This window comes from Carcharhinus amblyrhynchos, unplaced genomic scaffold (assembly GCF_965287045.1).
Source record: "Carcharhinus amblyrhynchos unplaced genomic scaffold, sCarAmb.v2.hapA scaffold_564, whole genome shotgun sequence".
Classification (NCBI taxonomy): Eukaryota; Metazoa; Chordata; class Chondrichthyes; order Carcharhiniformes; family Carcharhinidae; genus Carcharhinus; species Carcharhinus amblyrhynchos.
In genome coordinates, this window is record NW_027650304.1 from 47,202 (window position 1) to 66,764 (window position 19,563).

General features: G+C 55.7%; 1 protein-coding gene across 2 annotated transcripts; it reads right to left on the minus strand.

Moving 5' to 3' along the window:
- Window positions 1-301: 301 nt before the first annotated feature.
- LOC145339600 (dapper 1-like) lies at window positions 302-18,877 on the minus strand. 2 transcript variants are annotated; one of them, XM_080184101.1, is made up of 3 exons: window positions 18,747-18,877; window positions 3,493-3,657; window positions 302-2,266 (listed from the first exon to the last, which is right to left on the minus strand). In XM_080184101.1, exon 3 carries the CDS (start codon window positions 2,178-2,180, stop codon window positions 429-431), a length of 1,752 nt encoding a protein of 583 aa, XP_080040227.1. In that variant the 5' UTR covers window positions 2,181-2,266; window positions 3,493-3,657; window positions 18,747-18,877; the 3' UTR covers window positions 302-428. The 2 variants fall into 2 exon arrangements, with proteins under 2 accessions (XP_080040227.1, XP_080040226.1); XM_080184100.1 differs by lacking the exon at window positions 3,493-3,657 and having other exon boundaries at window positions 18,747-18,855.
- Window positions 18,878-19,563: the final 686 nt, after the last annotated feature.

Here is a 19,563-nt window from a genome sequence, read left to right on the forward strand (position 1 = left end):
AGGGGGTGGTGGTGGTGGGGGGCGAGCGCAGGTCTCCAAGGGTTCGAGTCCCGTCGTCTAGGCCGACAAATCGCCCACGCGGGACCGAAGGAGGCACGGTCTGTTGGACGCCGTGTTAAACTGAGGCCGCCCTCCCCGCCCCAAGGCACGCTCCTCCTCCTCCTCGCCCGCCTGGGGCCCTCACGGCAGGGGGTAAAAGATCCCACAGCTGCCGTGTCGAAACGCGGGGAAAGGAAAGCAAAGGTGGCTGGGATCTTGCTGTGCGGGCGCCCCGCCGCCCCGCCCCCCCAGCCTGCGACGGCGAAGTCCGAAAAAATAAACAAAAACAAAAAAATGGCAGGACGTCGGCCGCAAAGTGCTTCTGGGGTTTGTCCTGAGAGCGTGAGGGCGCGAGAGGTCGACACCAGTCCCGCCATTCCTTTCCCACGTCAGACGGTGGTCATCACCTTCAGGGAGCCCGTGCGGAACCGCAGGATCTTCTTCTTCAACGCGTGGGAGGCCTTGATCTTCACGAAGACCTTGGGCTGTCCCGGGTCGCGCCCCGCCGCCTGGGGGGCCACCTGCTGGGGCCACACCAGGCCGCCCCCCTCCTCGTCCGTCTCGCTGGAGCAGGTGCTGAAGCCGGGCGACTCCGCCTCGCTCAGGCTGGACTCGCTGTCCCCGAAACAGTTGGGGGCGTAGGCCCCGACGGCCGCCTCCCCCCCCTCCTCCTCCCCCGGGGCGGCGCCGGGCTCGTGGCACTGGACCGGGTACTCCGAGTCGCTGCCCACTTGCCCCGGGGCCCCGGGGGCCTTGGGGTATCGCCTGGGCCGTCGCTGGCCCTCGGCCGGCGGGTAGGGGTCAGGGGCCGTCGCCTCTTCCTGGGAAATCTCAGCCGTCGACCTCCAGCGACGGTAGCTGCCGCTGGGGGGGCGGCGGGACCTGAGCGGCCTGGTTGCCATGGCCTCGTCCCTCTCCACCGTGTTGTACTTGACGCAGGCCACGCCCGGCCTGTTGAGCAGGCTGTTCTCCGATTGCGAGCGGCAGGTCTTCTTGCGCCGCGGGGAAGGCTTGCGCCCGCCCCGTTTCGCCGACTCGGCCTCCTCGCTGAAGCGGCACTTCTTGCTGGAGGCCTTGCCCTTCTCCCGGAAGCCCGGCCCCCCCGCCTCCGGCGACATGTCCACGGAGCGGCCCTTGCTCAGCAACACGCCCTTGGCCTTGCCGCCCTGGTTGGAGGCGTGGGCTTTGTACGGCTGCTGGGCCGGGATGTACTGCGCGTTGACCATCTGGTAGCCGCAGTCCTCCGGGCTGTGGAGGGGCGAGCCCTTGTCCCTGACCTCCGACCCCAGCCGCTGGGCCTCGGCGGAGCTGGGCCGAGCCGCCAGGAAGGCCTGCGGCCTGTCGTCCAGCTCGTACACGTTCTGGTAGTAGCTCTCCTGAGGCGAACTCCTCATGGCCGGGTGGTAGCTCAGCTCATGGTACTCGAGGGAGGTGGGCCTCATGGGGGGGGTGTTGGCCATCAGCCTGACGGGTTTCCTCAGGTTCTGCTGTGATCCCTGGGCCTCCTCCAGGCTCTTCTGCTGATGGCGGGCGGCCAGGAAGCCATCGGCGGTTTGGCAGACCGAGAGACTCTTCTTGGCCAACGCCTGGTCCCTGCCTGAACTCCACGGCGACCGGTACTTGGGAGACGGCAGGCTCCCGTCAAAGCTGTGGGAGTTTGAGATGTTCCTGCGCTCGGAGCCCGGATGAGTCACCTCGCAGAGGGTACTGGGCGGGCTGGACGCCTCCATACTCCGCTGGCACACGCTACTCTGCCTCATCAGGCCCTTGACGGGCTCCACGCTGAGGCTAGTCCTTGGCTTGTTGGATCGAACCGGGTAAATCCGCTTGTGAACGAGCCCCGCGATGTAATTCTCCAAGCGCTTGGACTGGCCAGCCTCCGGGCTTTGGGCCAGGTCACCCTGGGAGTCGTAAAACATCTCGCCGTCAGCCTCCAGGTTGTAGCTCCGCAGGTAAGAGTTGGGCGACAGGGGTTTCTCCTCGCTGTTGGCCCGCAGGGCTTGGCGGAGGAGCGGGCTCTGGACGGCCATGGCGTGAAGCGGGCTCGGGTACGGGAAGAGGTCCAGGCCATCGCGGGTGATCAGGTCGCACTGGTATTTGGGCTGCATGTCCATCAACGCCTCCAGCGAGTCCGCGTGCATCACGGAGAAGGAACGCGGCACAGAGGAGACGTAATCGCTATCCGCGTAGCTCAGACTGTCCTCGCGGGCCAGGTGCAGAGGCTCAGCTGGAATGACAAGGGAGAGAGGCCGTGTTACAGAACATTTCCCCTAGGGAGAGTCCAACACTCCCAGGACAGGTACAGCACGGGGTTAGATACAGAGTAAAGCTCCCTCTACACTGTCCCCATCAAACACTCCCAGGACAGGTACAGCACAGGGTTAGATACAGAGTAAAGCTCCCTCTACACTGTCCCCATCAAACACTCCCAGGACAGGTACAGCACGGGGTTAGATACAGAGTAAAGCTCCCTCTACACTGTCCCCATCAAACACTCCCAGGACAGGTACAGCACGGGGTTAGATACAGAGTAAAGCTCCCTCTACACTGTCCCCCCCATCAAACACTCCCAGGACAGGTACAGCACGGGGTTAGATGCAGAGTAAAGCTCCCCCTACACTGTCCCCCATCAAACACTCCCAGGACAGGTACAGCACAGGGTTAGATACAGAGTAAAGCTCCCTCTACACTGTCCCCCCCATCAAACACTCCCAGGACAGGTACAGTACGGGGTTAGATACAGAGTAAAGCTCCCTCTACACTGTCCCCCATCAAACACTCCCAGGACAGGGACAGCACGGGGTTAGATACAGAGTAAAGCTCCCTCTACACTGTCCCCCATCAAACACTCCCAGGACAGGGACAGCACAGGGTTAGATACAGAGTGTGTATGTTTAACATCAAGATGAATTGTTAGACTGGGGGGGGGGGGGCAGGGCTGTAAAGATTTCCTTTGTTACAATGCCAGAAGGCGTGCAGACTGCAGAGCGGGTGTTGGGTGGGGAGGGGGAAGGGGGAAGGGGGTGGGGGGGGGGGGTGTGGGGTGGGTGAGTCAAATGTTTCTGCATCTTCTACAGTTTCCATCTGCTCGAGTCATGTCCGCGCTCTGGAGGCTGGTTTAGCATTCAGAGAGAGAGAATCGGCTGAGTGTACAAAAAGGAAAGAATTTCAAGGCAGTGGAGTAAAGCTTCCGGGGACAGGATAGCATGGCACTGATGGGCCGAACGGTCGCCTTCAGAGCTTCAGTAAAGCTGGCGGGAGCTTTGTACGGATGTCTGGCAGAGTTCTTGGCTTCTGGAACGATCTGCTGTTCCTGGTAAGAGGAGACCAACTCAACCCCCCCCCCACCTCCTCCCTCCATCCCTCTGCAGCTACAGCCCCCTCCCACCCCTGCAGCAACATTGCCCCCCCGCCCCCCTCCTCTCATCAGCCTTCCTCCCATCAGGCACCTACCTAAAGATTTGGGGCGTTCATTTGCGTAATTAACGCGAGCGTCAGCCAAACCAGTCCGCGGGTAACTGCATGCAATAGATTGAAAGTTGGAAAAGCATTCCGCAAAGATGGAGGCTGAAGAATCGGAGAGTGCTGGGGAGGGTCCCTCACTCAACTCATAGAAGCCTGCAGGGAGCAGAGGAGGAGGACGGAGAGCGGGAGGGGAGGGGAGGGAGGGGAGGGGAGGGGGGAGGGGAGGGGGGCAGGAGGGGAGGGGTAAGGGGGTGAAGGGGGTAAGGGGGGTAAGGGGGGAAGGGGGGAGGGGGGGAAGGGGGGAACGGGGAACGGGGGGAAGGGGGGAAGGGGAGGGGAGTTGAGGGAGGTAGGATAGGGAAGGGAAGGGAGGGGGAAGGAGGGAAGGGGAGGGGAGGGGAGGGGAGGGGGAGGCGGATCGTGGACGGGGAGGCGGAGGGGGGGCGGGGGGAGGAGGGGGGAGGATGGGGGAACGAGGGGGGGACAAGGAGGGGAACGAGGGGGGGGACAAGAGGGGGGTGCGGGGGGATGCAGGTGGGGTGCAGGGGGGGTGCGGGGGGTTACAAGGGTGAGGACAGTGGGGCACGAGGGTGGACGAGTGGGGGGTATACGTGGGGGGGGAACGAGTGGGGGGGACGAGTGTGGGGTACGAGGGGGGGGGACGAGTGTGGGGTACGAGCGGGGGACGAGTGTGGGGTACGAGGGGGTGTCGGGAAGGACGAGGGGAGAATGAAGGGGGACAAGGGGGGGAGGAGAGGGGGAGGAGGAGGAAGAAGGGACGAGGTGGAGGGGCGAGGAGGTGGAGGGGCGAGGAGGTGGAGGGGCGAGGAGGTGGAGGGGCGAGGAGGTGGAGGGGCGAGGAGGTGGAGGGGCGAGGAGGTGGAGGGGGGGAAGAGGTGGAGGGTGGAGGAGGTGGAAGGGGAGGAGGTGGAAGGGGAGGAGGTGGTGGAGGGGGCGTGGTGGAGGTGGAGGAGGAGGGGGAGGAGGAGGAGAGGACGGAGAGGGAGGAGCATGATCAGGGGGTGGAGGGGCATGAGGGGGTGGAGGGGCATGAGGGGGTGGAGGGGCATGAGGGGGTGGAGGGGGAGGGGAAGGAGGAGAGGGAGGAGGAGAGGGAGTAGAGGAGGGGGAGGAAGAGAAGGGGAGGAGGAGGGGGAGGAGGAGAGGAGGGGAGGTGGGGAGGGGGAGGTGGAGGGAGAGGAGGGGGAAGAGAAGGTGGAGGAGGAGGGGATGGAAACAAGAGGAGTACAGAGTGAATGAGGAGGATGAAGAGGAGGGGGGGAGATAGGTGGGGAGGGGGGAGGGGAGATGGGTGGGGAGATGGGTGGGGAGGGGGTGGATTAGAAAAACAAAATCAGAAGGTTAGGGTGCGGCTCAAACATTCAACCCCTCTGTCTAATTAGCCAATGGGGAGAAAGCGTTAATGGTGCATCGCCCAGATGTGGAACCAAATAAACAGCTGGCAGAAGCAAGCAGGCAGCCTCGCAAACATAACCAGAGAGAATGGATCAAACACTGGGGTCTGTCACTGTATAACACTGGGGTACAGTACTGGTGGGGACGGGTCTGTCACTGTATAACACTGGGGTACAGTACTGGTGGGGATGGGTCTGTCACTGTATAACACTGGGGTACAGTACTGGTGGGGACGGGTCTGTCACTGTATAACACTGGGGTACAGTACTGGTGGGGACGGGTCTGTCGCTGTATAACACTGGGGTACAGTACTGGTGGGGACGGGTCTGTCACTGTATAACACTGGGGTACAGTACTGGTGGGGACGGGTCTGTCACTGTATAACACTGGGGTACAGTACTGGTGGGGACGGGTCTGTCACTGTATAACACTGGGGAACAGTACTGGTGGGGACGGGTCTGTCACTGTATAACACTGGGGAACAGTACTGGTGGGGACGGGTCTGTCACTGTATAACACTGGAGTACAGTACTGGTGGGGACGAGTCTGTCGCTGTATAACACTGGGGTACAGTAATGGTGGGGACGGGTCTGTCTCTGTATAACACTGGGGAACAGTACTGGTGGGGACGGGTCTGTCACTGTATAACACTGGAGTACAGTACTGGTGGGGACGAGTCTGTCGCTGTATAACACTGGGGTACAGTACTGGTGGGGACGGGTCTGTCGCTGTATAACACTGGGGTACAGTACTGGTGGGGACGGGTCTGTCACTGTATAACACTGGGGTACAGTACTGGTGGGGACGGGTCTGTCACTGTATAACACTGGGGTACAGTACTGGTGGGGACGGGTCTGTCACTGTATAACACTGGGGAACAGTACTGGTGGGGACGGGTCTGTCACTGTATAACACTGGGGAACAGTACTGGTGGGGACGGGTCTGTCACTGTATAACACTGGAGTACAGTACTGGTGGGGACGAGTCTGTCGCTGTATAACACTGGGGTACAGTAATGGTGGGGACGGGTCTGTCTCTGTATAACACTGGGGAACAGTACTGGTGGGGACGGGTCTGTCACTGTATAACACTGGAGTACAGTACTGGTGGGGACGAGTCTGTCGCTGTATAACACTGGGGTACAGTACTGGTGGGGACAGGTCTGTCACTGTATAACACTGGGGTGCAGTACTGGTGGGGACGGGTCTGTCACTGTATAACACTGGGGTACAGTACTGGTGGGGACGGGTCTGTCACTGTATAACACTGGAGTACAGTACTGGTGGGGACGGGTCTGTCACTGTATAACACTGGGGTACAGTACTGGTGGGGACGGGTCTGTCACTGTATAACACTGGGGTACAGTACTGGTGGGGAAGAGTCTGTCACTGTATAACACTGGGGAACAGTACTGGTGGGGACGGGTCTGTCACTGTATAACACTGGAGTACAGTACTGGTGGGGACGAGTCTGTCGCTGTATAACACTGGGGTACAGTACTGGTGGGGACGGGTCTGTCACTGTATAACACTGGGGTACAGTACTGGTGGGGAAGAGTCTGTCACTGTATAACACTGGGGAACAGTACTGGTGGGGACGGCTCTGTCACTGTATAACACTGGAGTACAGTACTGGTGGGGACGAGTCTGTCGCTGTATAACACTGGGGTACAGTACTGGTGGGGACAGGTCTGTCACTGTATAACACTGGGGTGCAGTACTGGTGGGGACGGGTCTGTCACTGTATAACACTGGGGTACAGTACTGGTGGGGACGGGTCTGTCACTGTATAACACTGGAGTACAGTACTGGTGGGGATGGGTCTGTCACTGTATAACACTGGGGTACAGTACTGGTGGGGACGGGTCTGTCACTGTCTAACACTGGGGTACAGTACTGGTGGGGACGGGTCTGTCACTGTATAACACTGGGGTACAGTACTGGTGGGGATGGGTCTGTCACTGTCTAACACTGGGGTACAGTACTGGTGGGGATGGGTCTGTCACTGTATAACACTGGGGTACAGTACTGGTGGGGACAGGTCTGTCACTGTATAACACTGGGGTACAGTACTGGTGGGGACGGGTCTGTCACTGTATAACACTGGGGTACAGTACTGGTGGGGTCGGGTCTGTCACTGTATAACACTGGGGTACAGTACTGGTGGGGTCGGGTCTGTCACTGTATAACACTGGGGTACAGTACTGGTGGGGACGGGTCTGTCACTGTATAACACTGGGGTACAGTACTGGTGGGGACGGGTCTGTCACTGTATAACACTGGGGTACAGTACTGGTGGGGATGGGTCTGTCGCTGTATAACACTGGGGTACAGTACTGGTGGGGACGGGTCTGTCACTGTATAACACTGGGGTACAGTACTGGTGGGGACGGGTCTGTCGCTGTATAACACTGGGGTACAGTACTGGTGGGGGCGGGTTCAATTGTGTTATCGACGCGATCTTGCACGGTCTTCCCATTGATGAGAGCAGCCAGGTTAACACAGTTCAGGATCTAGTTCCATGTGTTATAATCTCTCTCTCTCTGCCTGTCGCTTTGATGTCCTGTGGCCCTCCAGCATCTCCGGCCTGCCTGCAACCACTTCCAGCCTCCCCGATTTGAATCGCTTCTCTGTTTGCTATCCTGCCTATCTGGGCACTAAATCAGCCTCTCTCAACTTCCCTGCCTCTGACTCTCTCTCCTGTCTCTCTCTCTCTCTTCAGTCACTCTTTTCTGTCTCTCTCTCTCTCTGAGTGTCTTTCTGAGTCTTTGTCTCTGTCTGTGCATCTCTCTCTCTCTGTGTTTGACTCTGTCTCTCTCTCTCACTCTGTGTCTCTCTGTGTCATTCTCTCTCTGTGTCACTCTCACTCTGTCTCTGTGTCACTCTCTCTGTCTCTGTCTGTGTGTGTGTGTCTCTCTCTCTCTCTGTGTCTCTCTCCATCTCTGCGGGAGGGAGAGCAGAGGGAGGAGGAAGGGGAAGGGGGGAGGAGGAAGGGGAAGGGAGGAGGAGGAAGGGGGAGGGAGGAGGAGGGAAGAGAAGGGAGGCGGGGGGGTCAATGGGGCTGGGGGTCAATGGAGCAGGGAGGGAACAGGGTGGGGGGAATGGGGGGGAAGAGCGAATGGGGGGGAAGGGCGAATGGGGGGGAAGGGCGGGAAGGGGGAATGGGGGGGAAGGGGGAATGGGGGGGAAGGGCGAATGGGGGGAAGGGCGAATGGGGGGGAAGGGCGAATGGGGGGGAAGGGCGAATGGGGGGGAAGGGCGGGAAGGGGGAAGGGCGGGAAGGGGGAAGGGCGGGAAGGGGGAATGGGGGGGAAGGGGGAAGGGCGGGAAGGGGGAATGGGGGGGAAGGGGGAATGGGGAATGGGGGGGAATGGGGAATGGGGGGAAGGGGGAATGGGGAATGGGGGGGAAGGGGGAATGGGGGGGAATGGGGGGGAAGGGGGAATGGGGGAAAGGGGGGGAATGGGGATGGGGAATGGAGAGGGGGAATGGGGGGGAAATGGGGGGTGGGAAATGGGGGGTTGGGAGGGGGAGGGGAGAGGAGGGGGCAGTGGTGAAAACTAAAAGCCTGATTTCTGCCAGAAAGGGTGTGTTCCCATTTGGGAGGTGGGGGGATTGGTTGGGGGGGGGGGGCGGGATTGGGTGGGGAGGAAGGTGGTAGGGAAATACCACAAAGCACCGCCCTCACCACCCCTCCACCCAGCTCACGGGCAGTTTATCAGCTGAGGCCTGACTGTATTGTTGGCAACATCTCCCTAGCTCGTGTGGTATCCTGTCCCCTCCGCACGCCCCTCAGGTGGTATCCTCCCCTTCTCCCCTCACCCCGCCTGGCGTCCCCACCCCCCATCCCGCCCCGACCCCCACCCAACTGCCAGAACCAGAGAACACAAGAGTGAAGGAAGGGCCTGTATATTTCCAGGATGGTGAGTGACTCGGAGGTGGAACTTGCAGGTGGTGGTGTTCCCCATGTATCTGCTGCCCCTTGTCCTTCTAGATGGAAGTGGGTTTGGAAGGTGCTGCCTAAGGATCTTTGGTGAGTTGCTGCAGTGCATCTTGTAGATGGTACACACAGCTGCTACTGAGCATCAGTGGTGGAGGGATTGAAGATGTTTGGATGTGGTTCGAATCAAGCGGAGCTGCTTTGTCCTGGATGGTGTTGAGCTTCTTGAGAGTTGTTGGAGCTGCACCCATCCATCAAGTGGGGAGTATTCCATCACACTCCTGACTTGTGCCTTGTGTGGAGTCAGGAGGTGAGTTACTCGCCACAGGATTCCCAGCCTCTGACCTGCTCTGGTAGCCACAGTATTTATAAGGCTGGGTTCGGTGCAGATTCTGGTCAGTGGGTGTTGATAGTGGGGAGGGTGGGGGGGGGGGGGGGGGGGGGGGAGGGTACAGTGATTTTAATGCCATTGATTTTGCAATGCCATCCAACCACTGACAGTGGACTCCAGACACACAGGGATATAATTAAGCCGAAGAGGAGATGGAGGAACATTGAGGAGGGAATCAGAGACAGTGTAGGAGAGAGATGAGGAAACTCTGACTTGCAGGGAGTGGAAGATGAGCAAAGGTTTCATTATTAGCAGAGGTGAAATCTATAACATCCTTGTGATTGTTATCAACGGTGGGGTGATGCAGCCTGGCGAGAGGCTTTTAAAGTCTTTCATTAACACTGCAATGAAGTTACTGTGGAAATCCCCTAGTTGCCACTTAGCCATGCTCCCTCAGTGTACCCAAACAGGCACCAGAGTGTGGCAACTAGGGGATTTTTCACACAACTTCATTGCAGTGTTGATGTAAGCCTACTTGTGACACTAATAAATAAACTTTTTACTTTTTCCAGCGCCTGCTCAGGGACACAGAGAAAATTTAGCAAGGCCAATGCACCCTAACCAGCACATCTTTCGGACTGTGGGGGGAAACCGGAGCACCCGGAGGAAACCCACGCAGACACGGGGAGAATGTGCAGACTCCACACAGACCGTCTGAGGTCACGTACCAACCGACTCGAGAACAGCTTCTTCACTGCTGCCATCAGACTTTTGAATGGACCTACCTTGCATTAAGTTGATCTTTCTCCACACCCTAGCTATGACTGTAACACTACATTCTGCACTCTCTCCTTTCCTTCTGAAGTCTAAAATCTAAAAGCAGCCATTTACAATCATAGGATCCCTACAGTGCAGGAGGCGGCCCTTTGGCCCATCGAGTCTGCACCGACAACAATCCCACTCAGGTCCTATCCCCATAACCCTATATGTTCACCCTGCTAATCCCTCTAACCGGGGACACTAAGGGGCAATTTAGCATGACCAATGCACCTAATCTACACATCCTTCTCTATGAACAGTATGTATTGTCTGTATAGCATGCAAGAAACAATATTTTTCACTGTGTTCCAATACAAGTGACAATAATAAATGGAATCAATGACCCAAGCCAGGAATTGAACCCGGGTCCCTGGCGCTGTGAGGCAGCAGTGCTAACCACTGTGCCACGCTGCCGTCCTTTGTGCAGACTCTAACACTGCCCCCCTCCTAGTTAAACAGCCCATTGTGCAGGTCACTGGGCAAGTCCCACCCGAGGAATCAGACTTGGGGGTGGATGAAAGGAGGCAAGGCAAAGGGGGGAAGGGCTGGCAATGATTTGCACGAGCGATTTGGCCATGGGAATGGTTCATTTCACAAGCTGCGGAAGATAATTTCAGCCCTCTCCCCCTTTAATCGCTCCCAGCCTCTCAGTGGCTGGCTGCCAAAGCCAGTGCAGTGAAGGCTCTGCCCAGAAGGGTGAGACACTGTTTGGGAAGCATCGGGGCTGGGCTCGCCAGCGGGACAGATGGGAGTTAAAGCGGAGAAGTGTGAAGTGATTCATTTCGGTTGAAAGTAAAGAGGAGAAGCAATAAAGTAAAGGATCCAGTTTGAAAGGGGTGTGGGGAGGGGTGTAGGAGCGAGGGAGCTGGGGGATTGTGGGCACACATCATCCAAGGTGCAGGGGTAGGTGGGAGATGCCACAGGACTTGGAATCCAGAGGCTAACATCCTGAGAGACACAGGTTCAAATCCCCACCATGGCAGCTGGTGGAATTTTAAATTCAATGAATAAAAATCTGGAATTGAAAGCTAGTCTCAGTAACGGTAACCGTGACAACTGTCATCACTTGTCATAAAAACCCATCTGGTTCACTATTCCCTCCTTTAGGGAAGGAAATCTTACCCAGTCGGGCCTACATGTGACTCCAGAGCCTCAGCAATGTGGTTGACTCTCAACTAGCCTCTGAAATGGCCGACATTCAGTTTAAGGGGCAATTAGGGATGGGTGACAAATGGTGGCCCAGCCACCGATGCCCACATCCCATCAAATAATTTTAAAAATCACCTTCACATCAGCCTGTACTGTCTCGGATTCTCGTCTGTATTCCTTCCTGACACCGGCCCGTATCTCTCCCCGACGCCGGCCCCTATCTCTCCCCGACGCCGGCCCGTATCTCTCCCCGACGCCGGCCCCTATCTCTCCCCGACGCCGGCCCCTATCTCTCCCCGACGCCGGCCCGTATCTCTCCCCGACGCCGGCCCGTATCTCTCCCCGACGCCGGCCCGTATCTCTCCCCGACGCCGGCCCGTATCTGTCCCCGACGCCGGCCCGTATCTGTCCCCGACGCCGGCCCGTATCTCTCCCCGACGCCGGCCCGTATCTCTCCCCGACGCCGGCCCGTATCTCTCCCCGACGCCGGCCCGTATCTGTCCCCGACGCCGGCCCGTATCTGTCCCCGACGCCGGCCCGTATCTCTCCCCGACGCCGGCCCGTATCTCTCCCCGACGCCGGCCCGTATCTGTCCCCGACGCCGGCCCGTATCTCTCCCCGACGCCGGCCCGTATCTCTCCCCGACGCCGGCCCGTATCTCTCCCCGACGCCGGCCCCTATCTCTCCCCGACGCCGGCCCCTATCTCTCCCCGACGCCGGCCCCTATCTCTCCCCGACGCCGGCCCGTATCTCTCCCCGACGCCGGCCCGTATCTCTCCCCGACGCCGGCCCGTATCTCTCCCCGACGCCGGCCCGTATCTCTCCCCGACGCCGGCCCGTATCTCTCCCCGACGCCGGCCCGTATCTCTCCCCGACACCGACCCGTATCTCTCCCCGACACCGGCCCCTATCTCTCCCCGACACCGGCCCGTATCTCTCCCCGACACCGGCCCGTATCTCTCCCCGACACCGGCCCGTATCTCTCCCCGACACCGGCCCCTATCTCTCCCCGACACCGGCCCCTATCTCTCCCCGACACCGGCCCGTATCTCTCCCCGACACCGGCCCCTATCTCTCCCCGACACCGGCCCCTATCTCTCCCCGACACCGGCCCCTATCTCTCCCCGACACCGGCCCGTATCTCTCCCCGACACCGGCCCGTATCTCTCCCCGACACCGACCCGTATCTCTCCCCGACACCGGCCCCTATCTCTCCCCGACACCGACCCGTATCTCTCCCCGACACCGGCCCGTATCTCTCCCCGACACCGACCCGTATCTCTCCCCGACACCGGCCCCTATCTCTCCCCGACACCGGCCCCTATCTCTCCCCGACACCGGCCCGTATCTGTCCCCGACACCGACCCGTATCTGTCCCCGACACCGGCCCCTATCTCTCCCGACACCGGCCCCTATCTCTCCCCGACACCGGCCCGTATCTGTCCCCGACACCGACCCGTATCTCTCCCCGACACCGGCCCGTATCTGTCCCCGACACCGACCCGTATCTCTCCCCGACACCGGCCCCTATCTCTCCCCGACACCGGCCCCTATCTCTCCCCGACACCGGCCCGTATCTCTCCCCGACACCGGCCCGTATCTCTCCCCGACACCGGCCCGTATCTCTCCCCGACACCGGCCCGTATCTCTCCTAATCGTGCCCTGCAGTGTAATGAGGATAAATTGAAAGGAGACTCTCGGGCAATTCTTTCTCATTCAGGACACACTTGCTCTCTGTCAGTTCTTTATTGAAACCTCGACATGTTGTGATTAGACGTTTCCAGAGCACATTAAGCTGGGAGCGTACAGAGTAATAGTCCTTTCCCCCAATCAGTTGCTGCCAGAGAGAATTGTGTCTCATACTGACACCGAGTCCTCTCGCCAGCCACACTGAGCGGGACAGTTCGATCCCGAGGGATTGTTTATCTGGGCTTTGGACAGACATAGCGACGGACAGAGGGAGGGACGGGGGCGGAATGAGAGAGGGAGAGACAGACAGAGAGAGACAGAAAGATCCTGATGTGTGTAAAACACCTTTCTCAACCTAAACACTTCCCAAAATGGGGTGAATGAGGTAGTTTTGAAATGCAGTTACTGGTGTAGTGTAGGTAGACAAAATGCAATAGGGTGGCACGGTGGCACAGAGGGTTAGCACTGCTGCCTCACAGCGCCAGGGACCCGAGTTCAATTCCCAGCTTGGGTCACTGTCTATACAGAGTTTGCACATTCTCTCTGTGTCAGCGTGGGTTTCTCCCGGGTGCTCCGGTTTCCTCCCAAACTCCAAAGGTGTACAGGTTAAAGTGGATTGGCCATGGTAAAACACGCTGGATTACAGGGATAGGGCCTAGGTAGAGTGCTCTTTCAGATGGTTGGTGTAGTCACAATGGGCCGAATGGCCTCCTTCTGCACTTTGCCACGGAAGACTGGAGTCAGGTTATCGAGCGTCTTTAAGACAGAGATAGGTAGGTCCTTGATTAATAAGGGGATCAGGGGTTATGGGGAAAAGGCAGGAGAAAAATATCAACAATGATTGAATGGCAGAGCAGACTCGATGGGCCGAGTGGCCTCATTCTACTCCTATGTCTTATGGTCTAAATTGTCTCTCAGCATCCAAAGATGTGCAGATTAGTTGGACTGGCCATGCTAGACTGTCCCTTAGTGTCCAAAGATGTACAGATTAGGAGGATTGGCCATGGTAAAATGCGCAGGATTACGGGGATAGGGCCTAGGTAGAGCCCTCTTTTTGATGGTTGGTGTAGTCTTGATGGGCTGAATGGCCTCCTCTGCACTGTAGTGATGCTATGGTTCTATCCCCAGCCTCTCTCCATCGATTCTTGCTAAACAAAGAGGTGAAAGGTTAGCGGGGGTCGGCGGGAGGTTACAAGCAGGTTGGCCATGATCTTATCGAATGGTGCTCCTGAGTCGGTGTGAAAGCGATCAGATAAAAGGCAGAGAGAGGGAGTGACACAGAGCGGAAAGAGAGATCATTTGGAAAGGTGTAAAGCAGAAACACGCAGAAGGAAAAGGAACGGATGGTGGGGAAATAAACAGAAGGGACAGATGGAGGAATGATTAAATTCGCCGGAGCTAAGGAGCTAGACTATCCAATCAGATCACAGTGACACTGAAAGGCTACAATTCAGGAAAAACCCAAGGGCCCAGCAGTCAACGTTTCCCCTGAACTGACCTCAAACCCTTGACATTGGGACATTGTACGCCTCGAAGAGAAACATCTGGAACCGATCTTCCCTCTTCGCAGATCCAGACAGATGTGTCTGGCATTTTCTCTCCGTGGTTCAGGGTGAATTAGTGTCAGGGGGATTAGCAGGATGAACACATGGGGACGGCGCCTTGACGGTGTTGTTGTCAGTGCAGGCTCGATGGGCCGAATGGTGTCCTCCCTCCTGCCCTGTTCTACAAATTCCTCGAAGAGCGATTGATAAGGGCTGCAAATCTCTTCCCCCCTCTCTCTCTTTAGCGGCTGGTTAGCCTGCGGTTGTTTTCCTGAGAGCACAGGAGGCTGAGGTGGGGGAGGGCTTGACTGAGTTGTACATAATTATGATGGACACAGTGATCAGCACTGCTGCTTCACAGCGCCAGGGACCCCGGTTCGATTCCCGGCTCAGGTCACTGTGTGTGGAGTTTGCACGTTCTCCCCGTGTCTGCATGGGTTTCCTCCAGGTATTCCAGTTTCCTCCAAAGATGTGCAGGTTAGCAAACATACATCAGCTTCACCCAAACACTGATAGGAGAACACATGCATCGCCCACAGTGTTGTTCCTGCAGCTTTGAAGATGGAAAACATCACGTGACTCGACCAAAGGCAATGGGTCAAATCAATTGGCCATGCTAAAATTGCCACTTAGTGTCGTGAGACCGTGGGTTAGAGGAATTAGCGGGTAAAATATGTAGGATGGATTTCCACCTTCTTCACAAACATGGGCTTCTAAAGCTCCACAGCACCAAATAAAAACGGTGTGCATGAGGAAATCTGATATTCTTTCCACCCCGCCATTTAAATTGGGGAACCCAATCTTAGTGTTGGGGTGCAGGGATAGAGTGTGCCTTATTTTCATACCGGGCATTCCCAATCCACAAAAAGATCAGAGGAAAATGGAATGTGATTGAGAATAAACTGTGATTGCTGAATAAACTAGGCTTGTACTCGTTAGAGTTTAGAAGAATGAGGGGAGATCTCATTGAGACATATAAGATGATGAATGGGATGGATAGGATAGAGGTGGAGAGACTCTTCCCGCTCAAAGGACAGTAGGACTAGGGGGCACAGCCTCAAGATAAAGGTGGGGGGGGAGGTGCGGTTTAGAATGGAGTTGAGGAGGAACTTCTTCACTCAAGGAGTGGTGAATCTCTGGAATTCTCTGCCCGTTGAAGTGGTGGAGGCTGCCTCGCTAAATATTTTTAAGACGCGGTTTTTGATAAGCGAGGGGATTAAGGGTTATGGGGAGAGGGCGGGAATGTGGAACTGAGCCACGACAGATCAGCCATGATCTTATTGAATGGCGGGGCAGGCTCGAAGGGCTAGATGGCCTACTCCTGCTCCTATTTCTTATGTTCTTATGTTCTTATGATATGGGGGAGGGCCAGGGTGGGATTGTGGTTGGTGCAGACTCGATGGGCCAAATGGCCTCGTTCTGGACTGTAGAGTTTCTATGTTCTATAGATACATAGGAAAAAACTTTTCTCCTTAGTAGAGGGGACCTGGGATGGGATTGGGAAGGGGGAAGGGGAGGGGGGAAGTTGGCGGGGTCGTGTTGGGGGGGACACTGCGATTTGAGGTAAGAGGGCAGGAGCTCTAGAATCATAGAACCCTATAGTGCAGAAAGAGGCCCTTCGGCCCATCGAGTCTGCATGGTGGGAATCTAGAAAGGGTGGCGGAGGCAGGAATTTTCACAATGTTTAGATGAGCGCTTGAAACGCCATAGCGTACACGGCTACTGACCAAGTGCTGGCAAATGGGATTAGGATAGATGCTTGAGGCCAGCGCAGACTCGATGGGCCAAAGGGCCTTTCTCTGTGCTGTAAATACTACGGGAGGGGGTGGAATTCTGCGGCCTCCCATGGAGATCCCAGCGGACATCATTGGGAAATCCCGTTGGATCAGAGAATCTCACCGCCAGCGATCAGCGTGTCGAGGAACGCTCAGCAGAGAATTCTCCTCTACACCTCAGAAAATGGCCGTTTGTGTAGCTCCCAATTTCCTTTCCTTGGATTCTCATCTTCTGATAGTGTGGGGTGCAAGTGTCTTGGGAAAGGCATGATATGGATACGCTGGCATTGGACTGGGGTAAACACAGTAAAAAGTCTGACAACACCAGGTTTAAGTCCAACCGATTTATTTGATAGTAAACTCACAAGCTTTCGAGATTTCCCTCTTCTTCAGGTGAATGGAGAGTTCTAGCCTCAGACAGAGCATATGAAGTACAGACAGTTTACAGATTACTGATTAGAATGCAAATCTTTACACCTAACCTGCCGTTCAAGTCCTAAAGTGGCTGACTATGTGTGTGGAAGGAGCACTGATCACAGGTTACAGAGATGTGTATTGTCTCCAGACAGTACAGTGAGTGAGGTTTTGCAAACCCAGGCAAGTCACAGGGGTTACAGATAGTGCGACATGAACCCAAGATCCCTGTTGAGACCGTCCTCATGTGTGTGGAACTTGGCTATCAGTCTCTGCTCAGCGACTCTGCGCTGTCGTGTGTCGTGAAGGCCGCCTTGGAGAATGCTTACCCGAAGGTCAGAGGCTGAATACCCATGACTGCTGAAGTGTTCACCAACAGGAAGGGAACAGTCTTGCCTGGTGATTGTCGAGTGATGTTCATTCAACCATTGTCGTAGCGTCTGCATGGTCTCCCCAACGTACCATGCTTCGGGACATCCTTTCTTGCAACTTATCAGGTAGACAACATTGGCTGAGTTGCAAGAGTATAAATACAGTATAAATATTGTAAATATCCGTTGTCGTAGCAGACGCTATGACAACAGATGAATGATCATTGCTCGACGATCACCAGGCAAGACTGTTCCCTTCCTGTTGGTGAACACTTCAGTGGTCACAGACATTCAGCCTCTGACCTTCGGGTAAGCATTCTCCAAGGCGGCCTTCACAACACACGACAGCGCAGAGTCGCTGAGCAGAGACTGATAGCCAAGTTCCGCACACATGAGGACGGTCTCAACAGGGATCTTGGGTTCATGTCGCACTATCTGTAACCCCTGTGACTTGCCTGGGTTTGCAAAACCTCACTTACTGTACTGTCTGGAGACAATACACATCTCTTTAACCTGTGATCAGTGCTCCTTCCACTCACATTGTCGGCCACTTTAGGACTTGAACAGCAGGTTAGGTGTAAAGATTCACATTCTAATCAGTAATCTGTAAACTGTCTGTGCTTTATATGCTCTGTCTGAGGCCAGAACTCTCCATTCACCTGAAGAAGAGCTTAACCTCGAAAGCTTGTGAGTTTACTATTAAATAAATCGGTTGGACTTAAACCTGGTGTTGTCAGACTTTTTACTACAGGGAAAGGCACCAGGCAACTTTGGATACTGACCCGCTTTGAGATCTTAAGTGGTCATCTTTGCTTCTGTATAATCTTACATTCCTAAATAAACTCCACTTGATTTAACCCGTTGCCTTTGGTCTAGTCATATGTTTTCCATCTTCAAAGCTGCAGGAACAACATTGTGGGCAATGCATGTGTTCTCCTATCAGAGTTTGGGTGAAGCTGATGAATGTTTGCTAAGCCAGGGTAGGTCCATATGTGTACAGACCGAATAAAAGACCCCGAATCAGGTTTTGAGTACAGGAGCAAGGATGTGTCATTGAAATTATACAGGGCTTTGGTGAGACTACACTTAAGAGTATTGTGTGCAGTTTTGGTCTCCTTTTCTGAGGAAGGATGTTCTTGCTCTCGAGGGAGTGCAGCGAAGGTTTACCAGGCTGATTCTGGGGATGGTGGGACTGATGAATGAGGAGAGATTGACTAGGTTAGGATTGTTTTCACTGGAGTTCAGATGAATGAGGAGGGAATCTCATAGAGACTTATAAAATTCTAACAGGACTAGACAGGGTAGATGCTGCCAAGGGCGGGGGAGTCCAGAACCAGGGGTCACAGTCTGAGGATTCGGCGTAGACCATTTAGGACAGAGGCGAGGAGGCATTTCTTCACCCGGTGAGCCTGTGGAATTCATTCCCACGGGAAGTAGTTGATGCCAAAACATTGAATGTATTCAAGAGGCGGCTGGATATAGCGAATGGGATCAAAGGTGAAGGGAAAAAGCAGGATTAGGCTATTGAGTTGGACGATCAGCCATGATCATAATGAACGGGGGAGCAGACTCGAAGGGCCGAATGGCCTCCTCCTGCTCCTATCTTCTATGTTTCTATGTTTGTTTTACAGAAATGGACAGTCTGGGTGACAGGAATGTAGCATGATAAACTGGAGAGGAATTTAGTTCCCTGGCTCGTAAATCTGTGAGTCACTCAAATTTTACAAACTACGTCCCCACCTCCCCCCCCCCACCACCCCAACCCCCTCCCCCATGCCCCCCTCTCAAGGCTTACCAGAACTAGGGCGGCTGTCAGTCTCCAGCTCCCCACCAGACGTCTGGGTTGCCTCCAGTCGGAGGTCGTTGACCTGCCTCTCCAGTTGCTGGAGGGGGCTAAAGAACCCGATCTCCTGGCGTCTCAGCCCATTCTGGGGGGCGGGGGGGTTAAGGAAGGTTGAAGGGTGGGGTGGGATGGATTTGGGAGAACAGGGAGAAAGGAAGATATCGTTAGATACACTCACATCGCAAAATCTAACCCATGATTTGAGGAAATATGGCATGTCCGCTACAACTCTCACCAACTTTTACAGATTGACTGATAGAACAGTATCACAGCTTGGTCTGGGCTCCTGCTCTGCCCAAGACCACAAGGAACTACAAAAAGTCGTGAATGTAGCCAATGCAAACCAGCCTCCCATTCATTGACTCTGTCTACACTTCCCGCTGCCTCGGCAAAGCAGCCAACATAACTAAGGACCCCACGCACCCCGGACATTCTCTCTTCCACCTTCTTCCTTTGGGAATATCAAAGTCTGAGGTCACGTACCAACTGACTCAAGAACAGCTTCTTCCCTGCTGCCCTCAGACTTTTGAATGGACCTACCCTTGCATTAAGTTGATCTTTCTCCACACCCTAGCTATGACTGTAACACTACATTCTGCACCATCTCCTTTCCTTCTCTACGAACGGTATGCTTTGTCTGTACAGTGCGCAAGAAACAATACTTTTCACTGTATGCTAACACATGTGACAATAATAAATCAAATTAAAAAACGTGGGTTACAATGAAAATTGCTGCTTGGAAATTGCATTCATATAGCACCTTCACTTC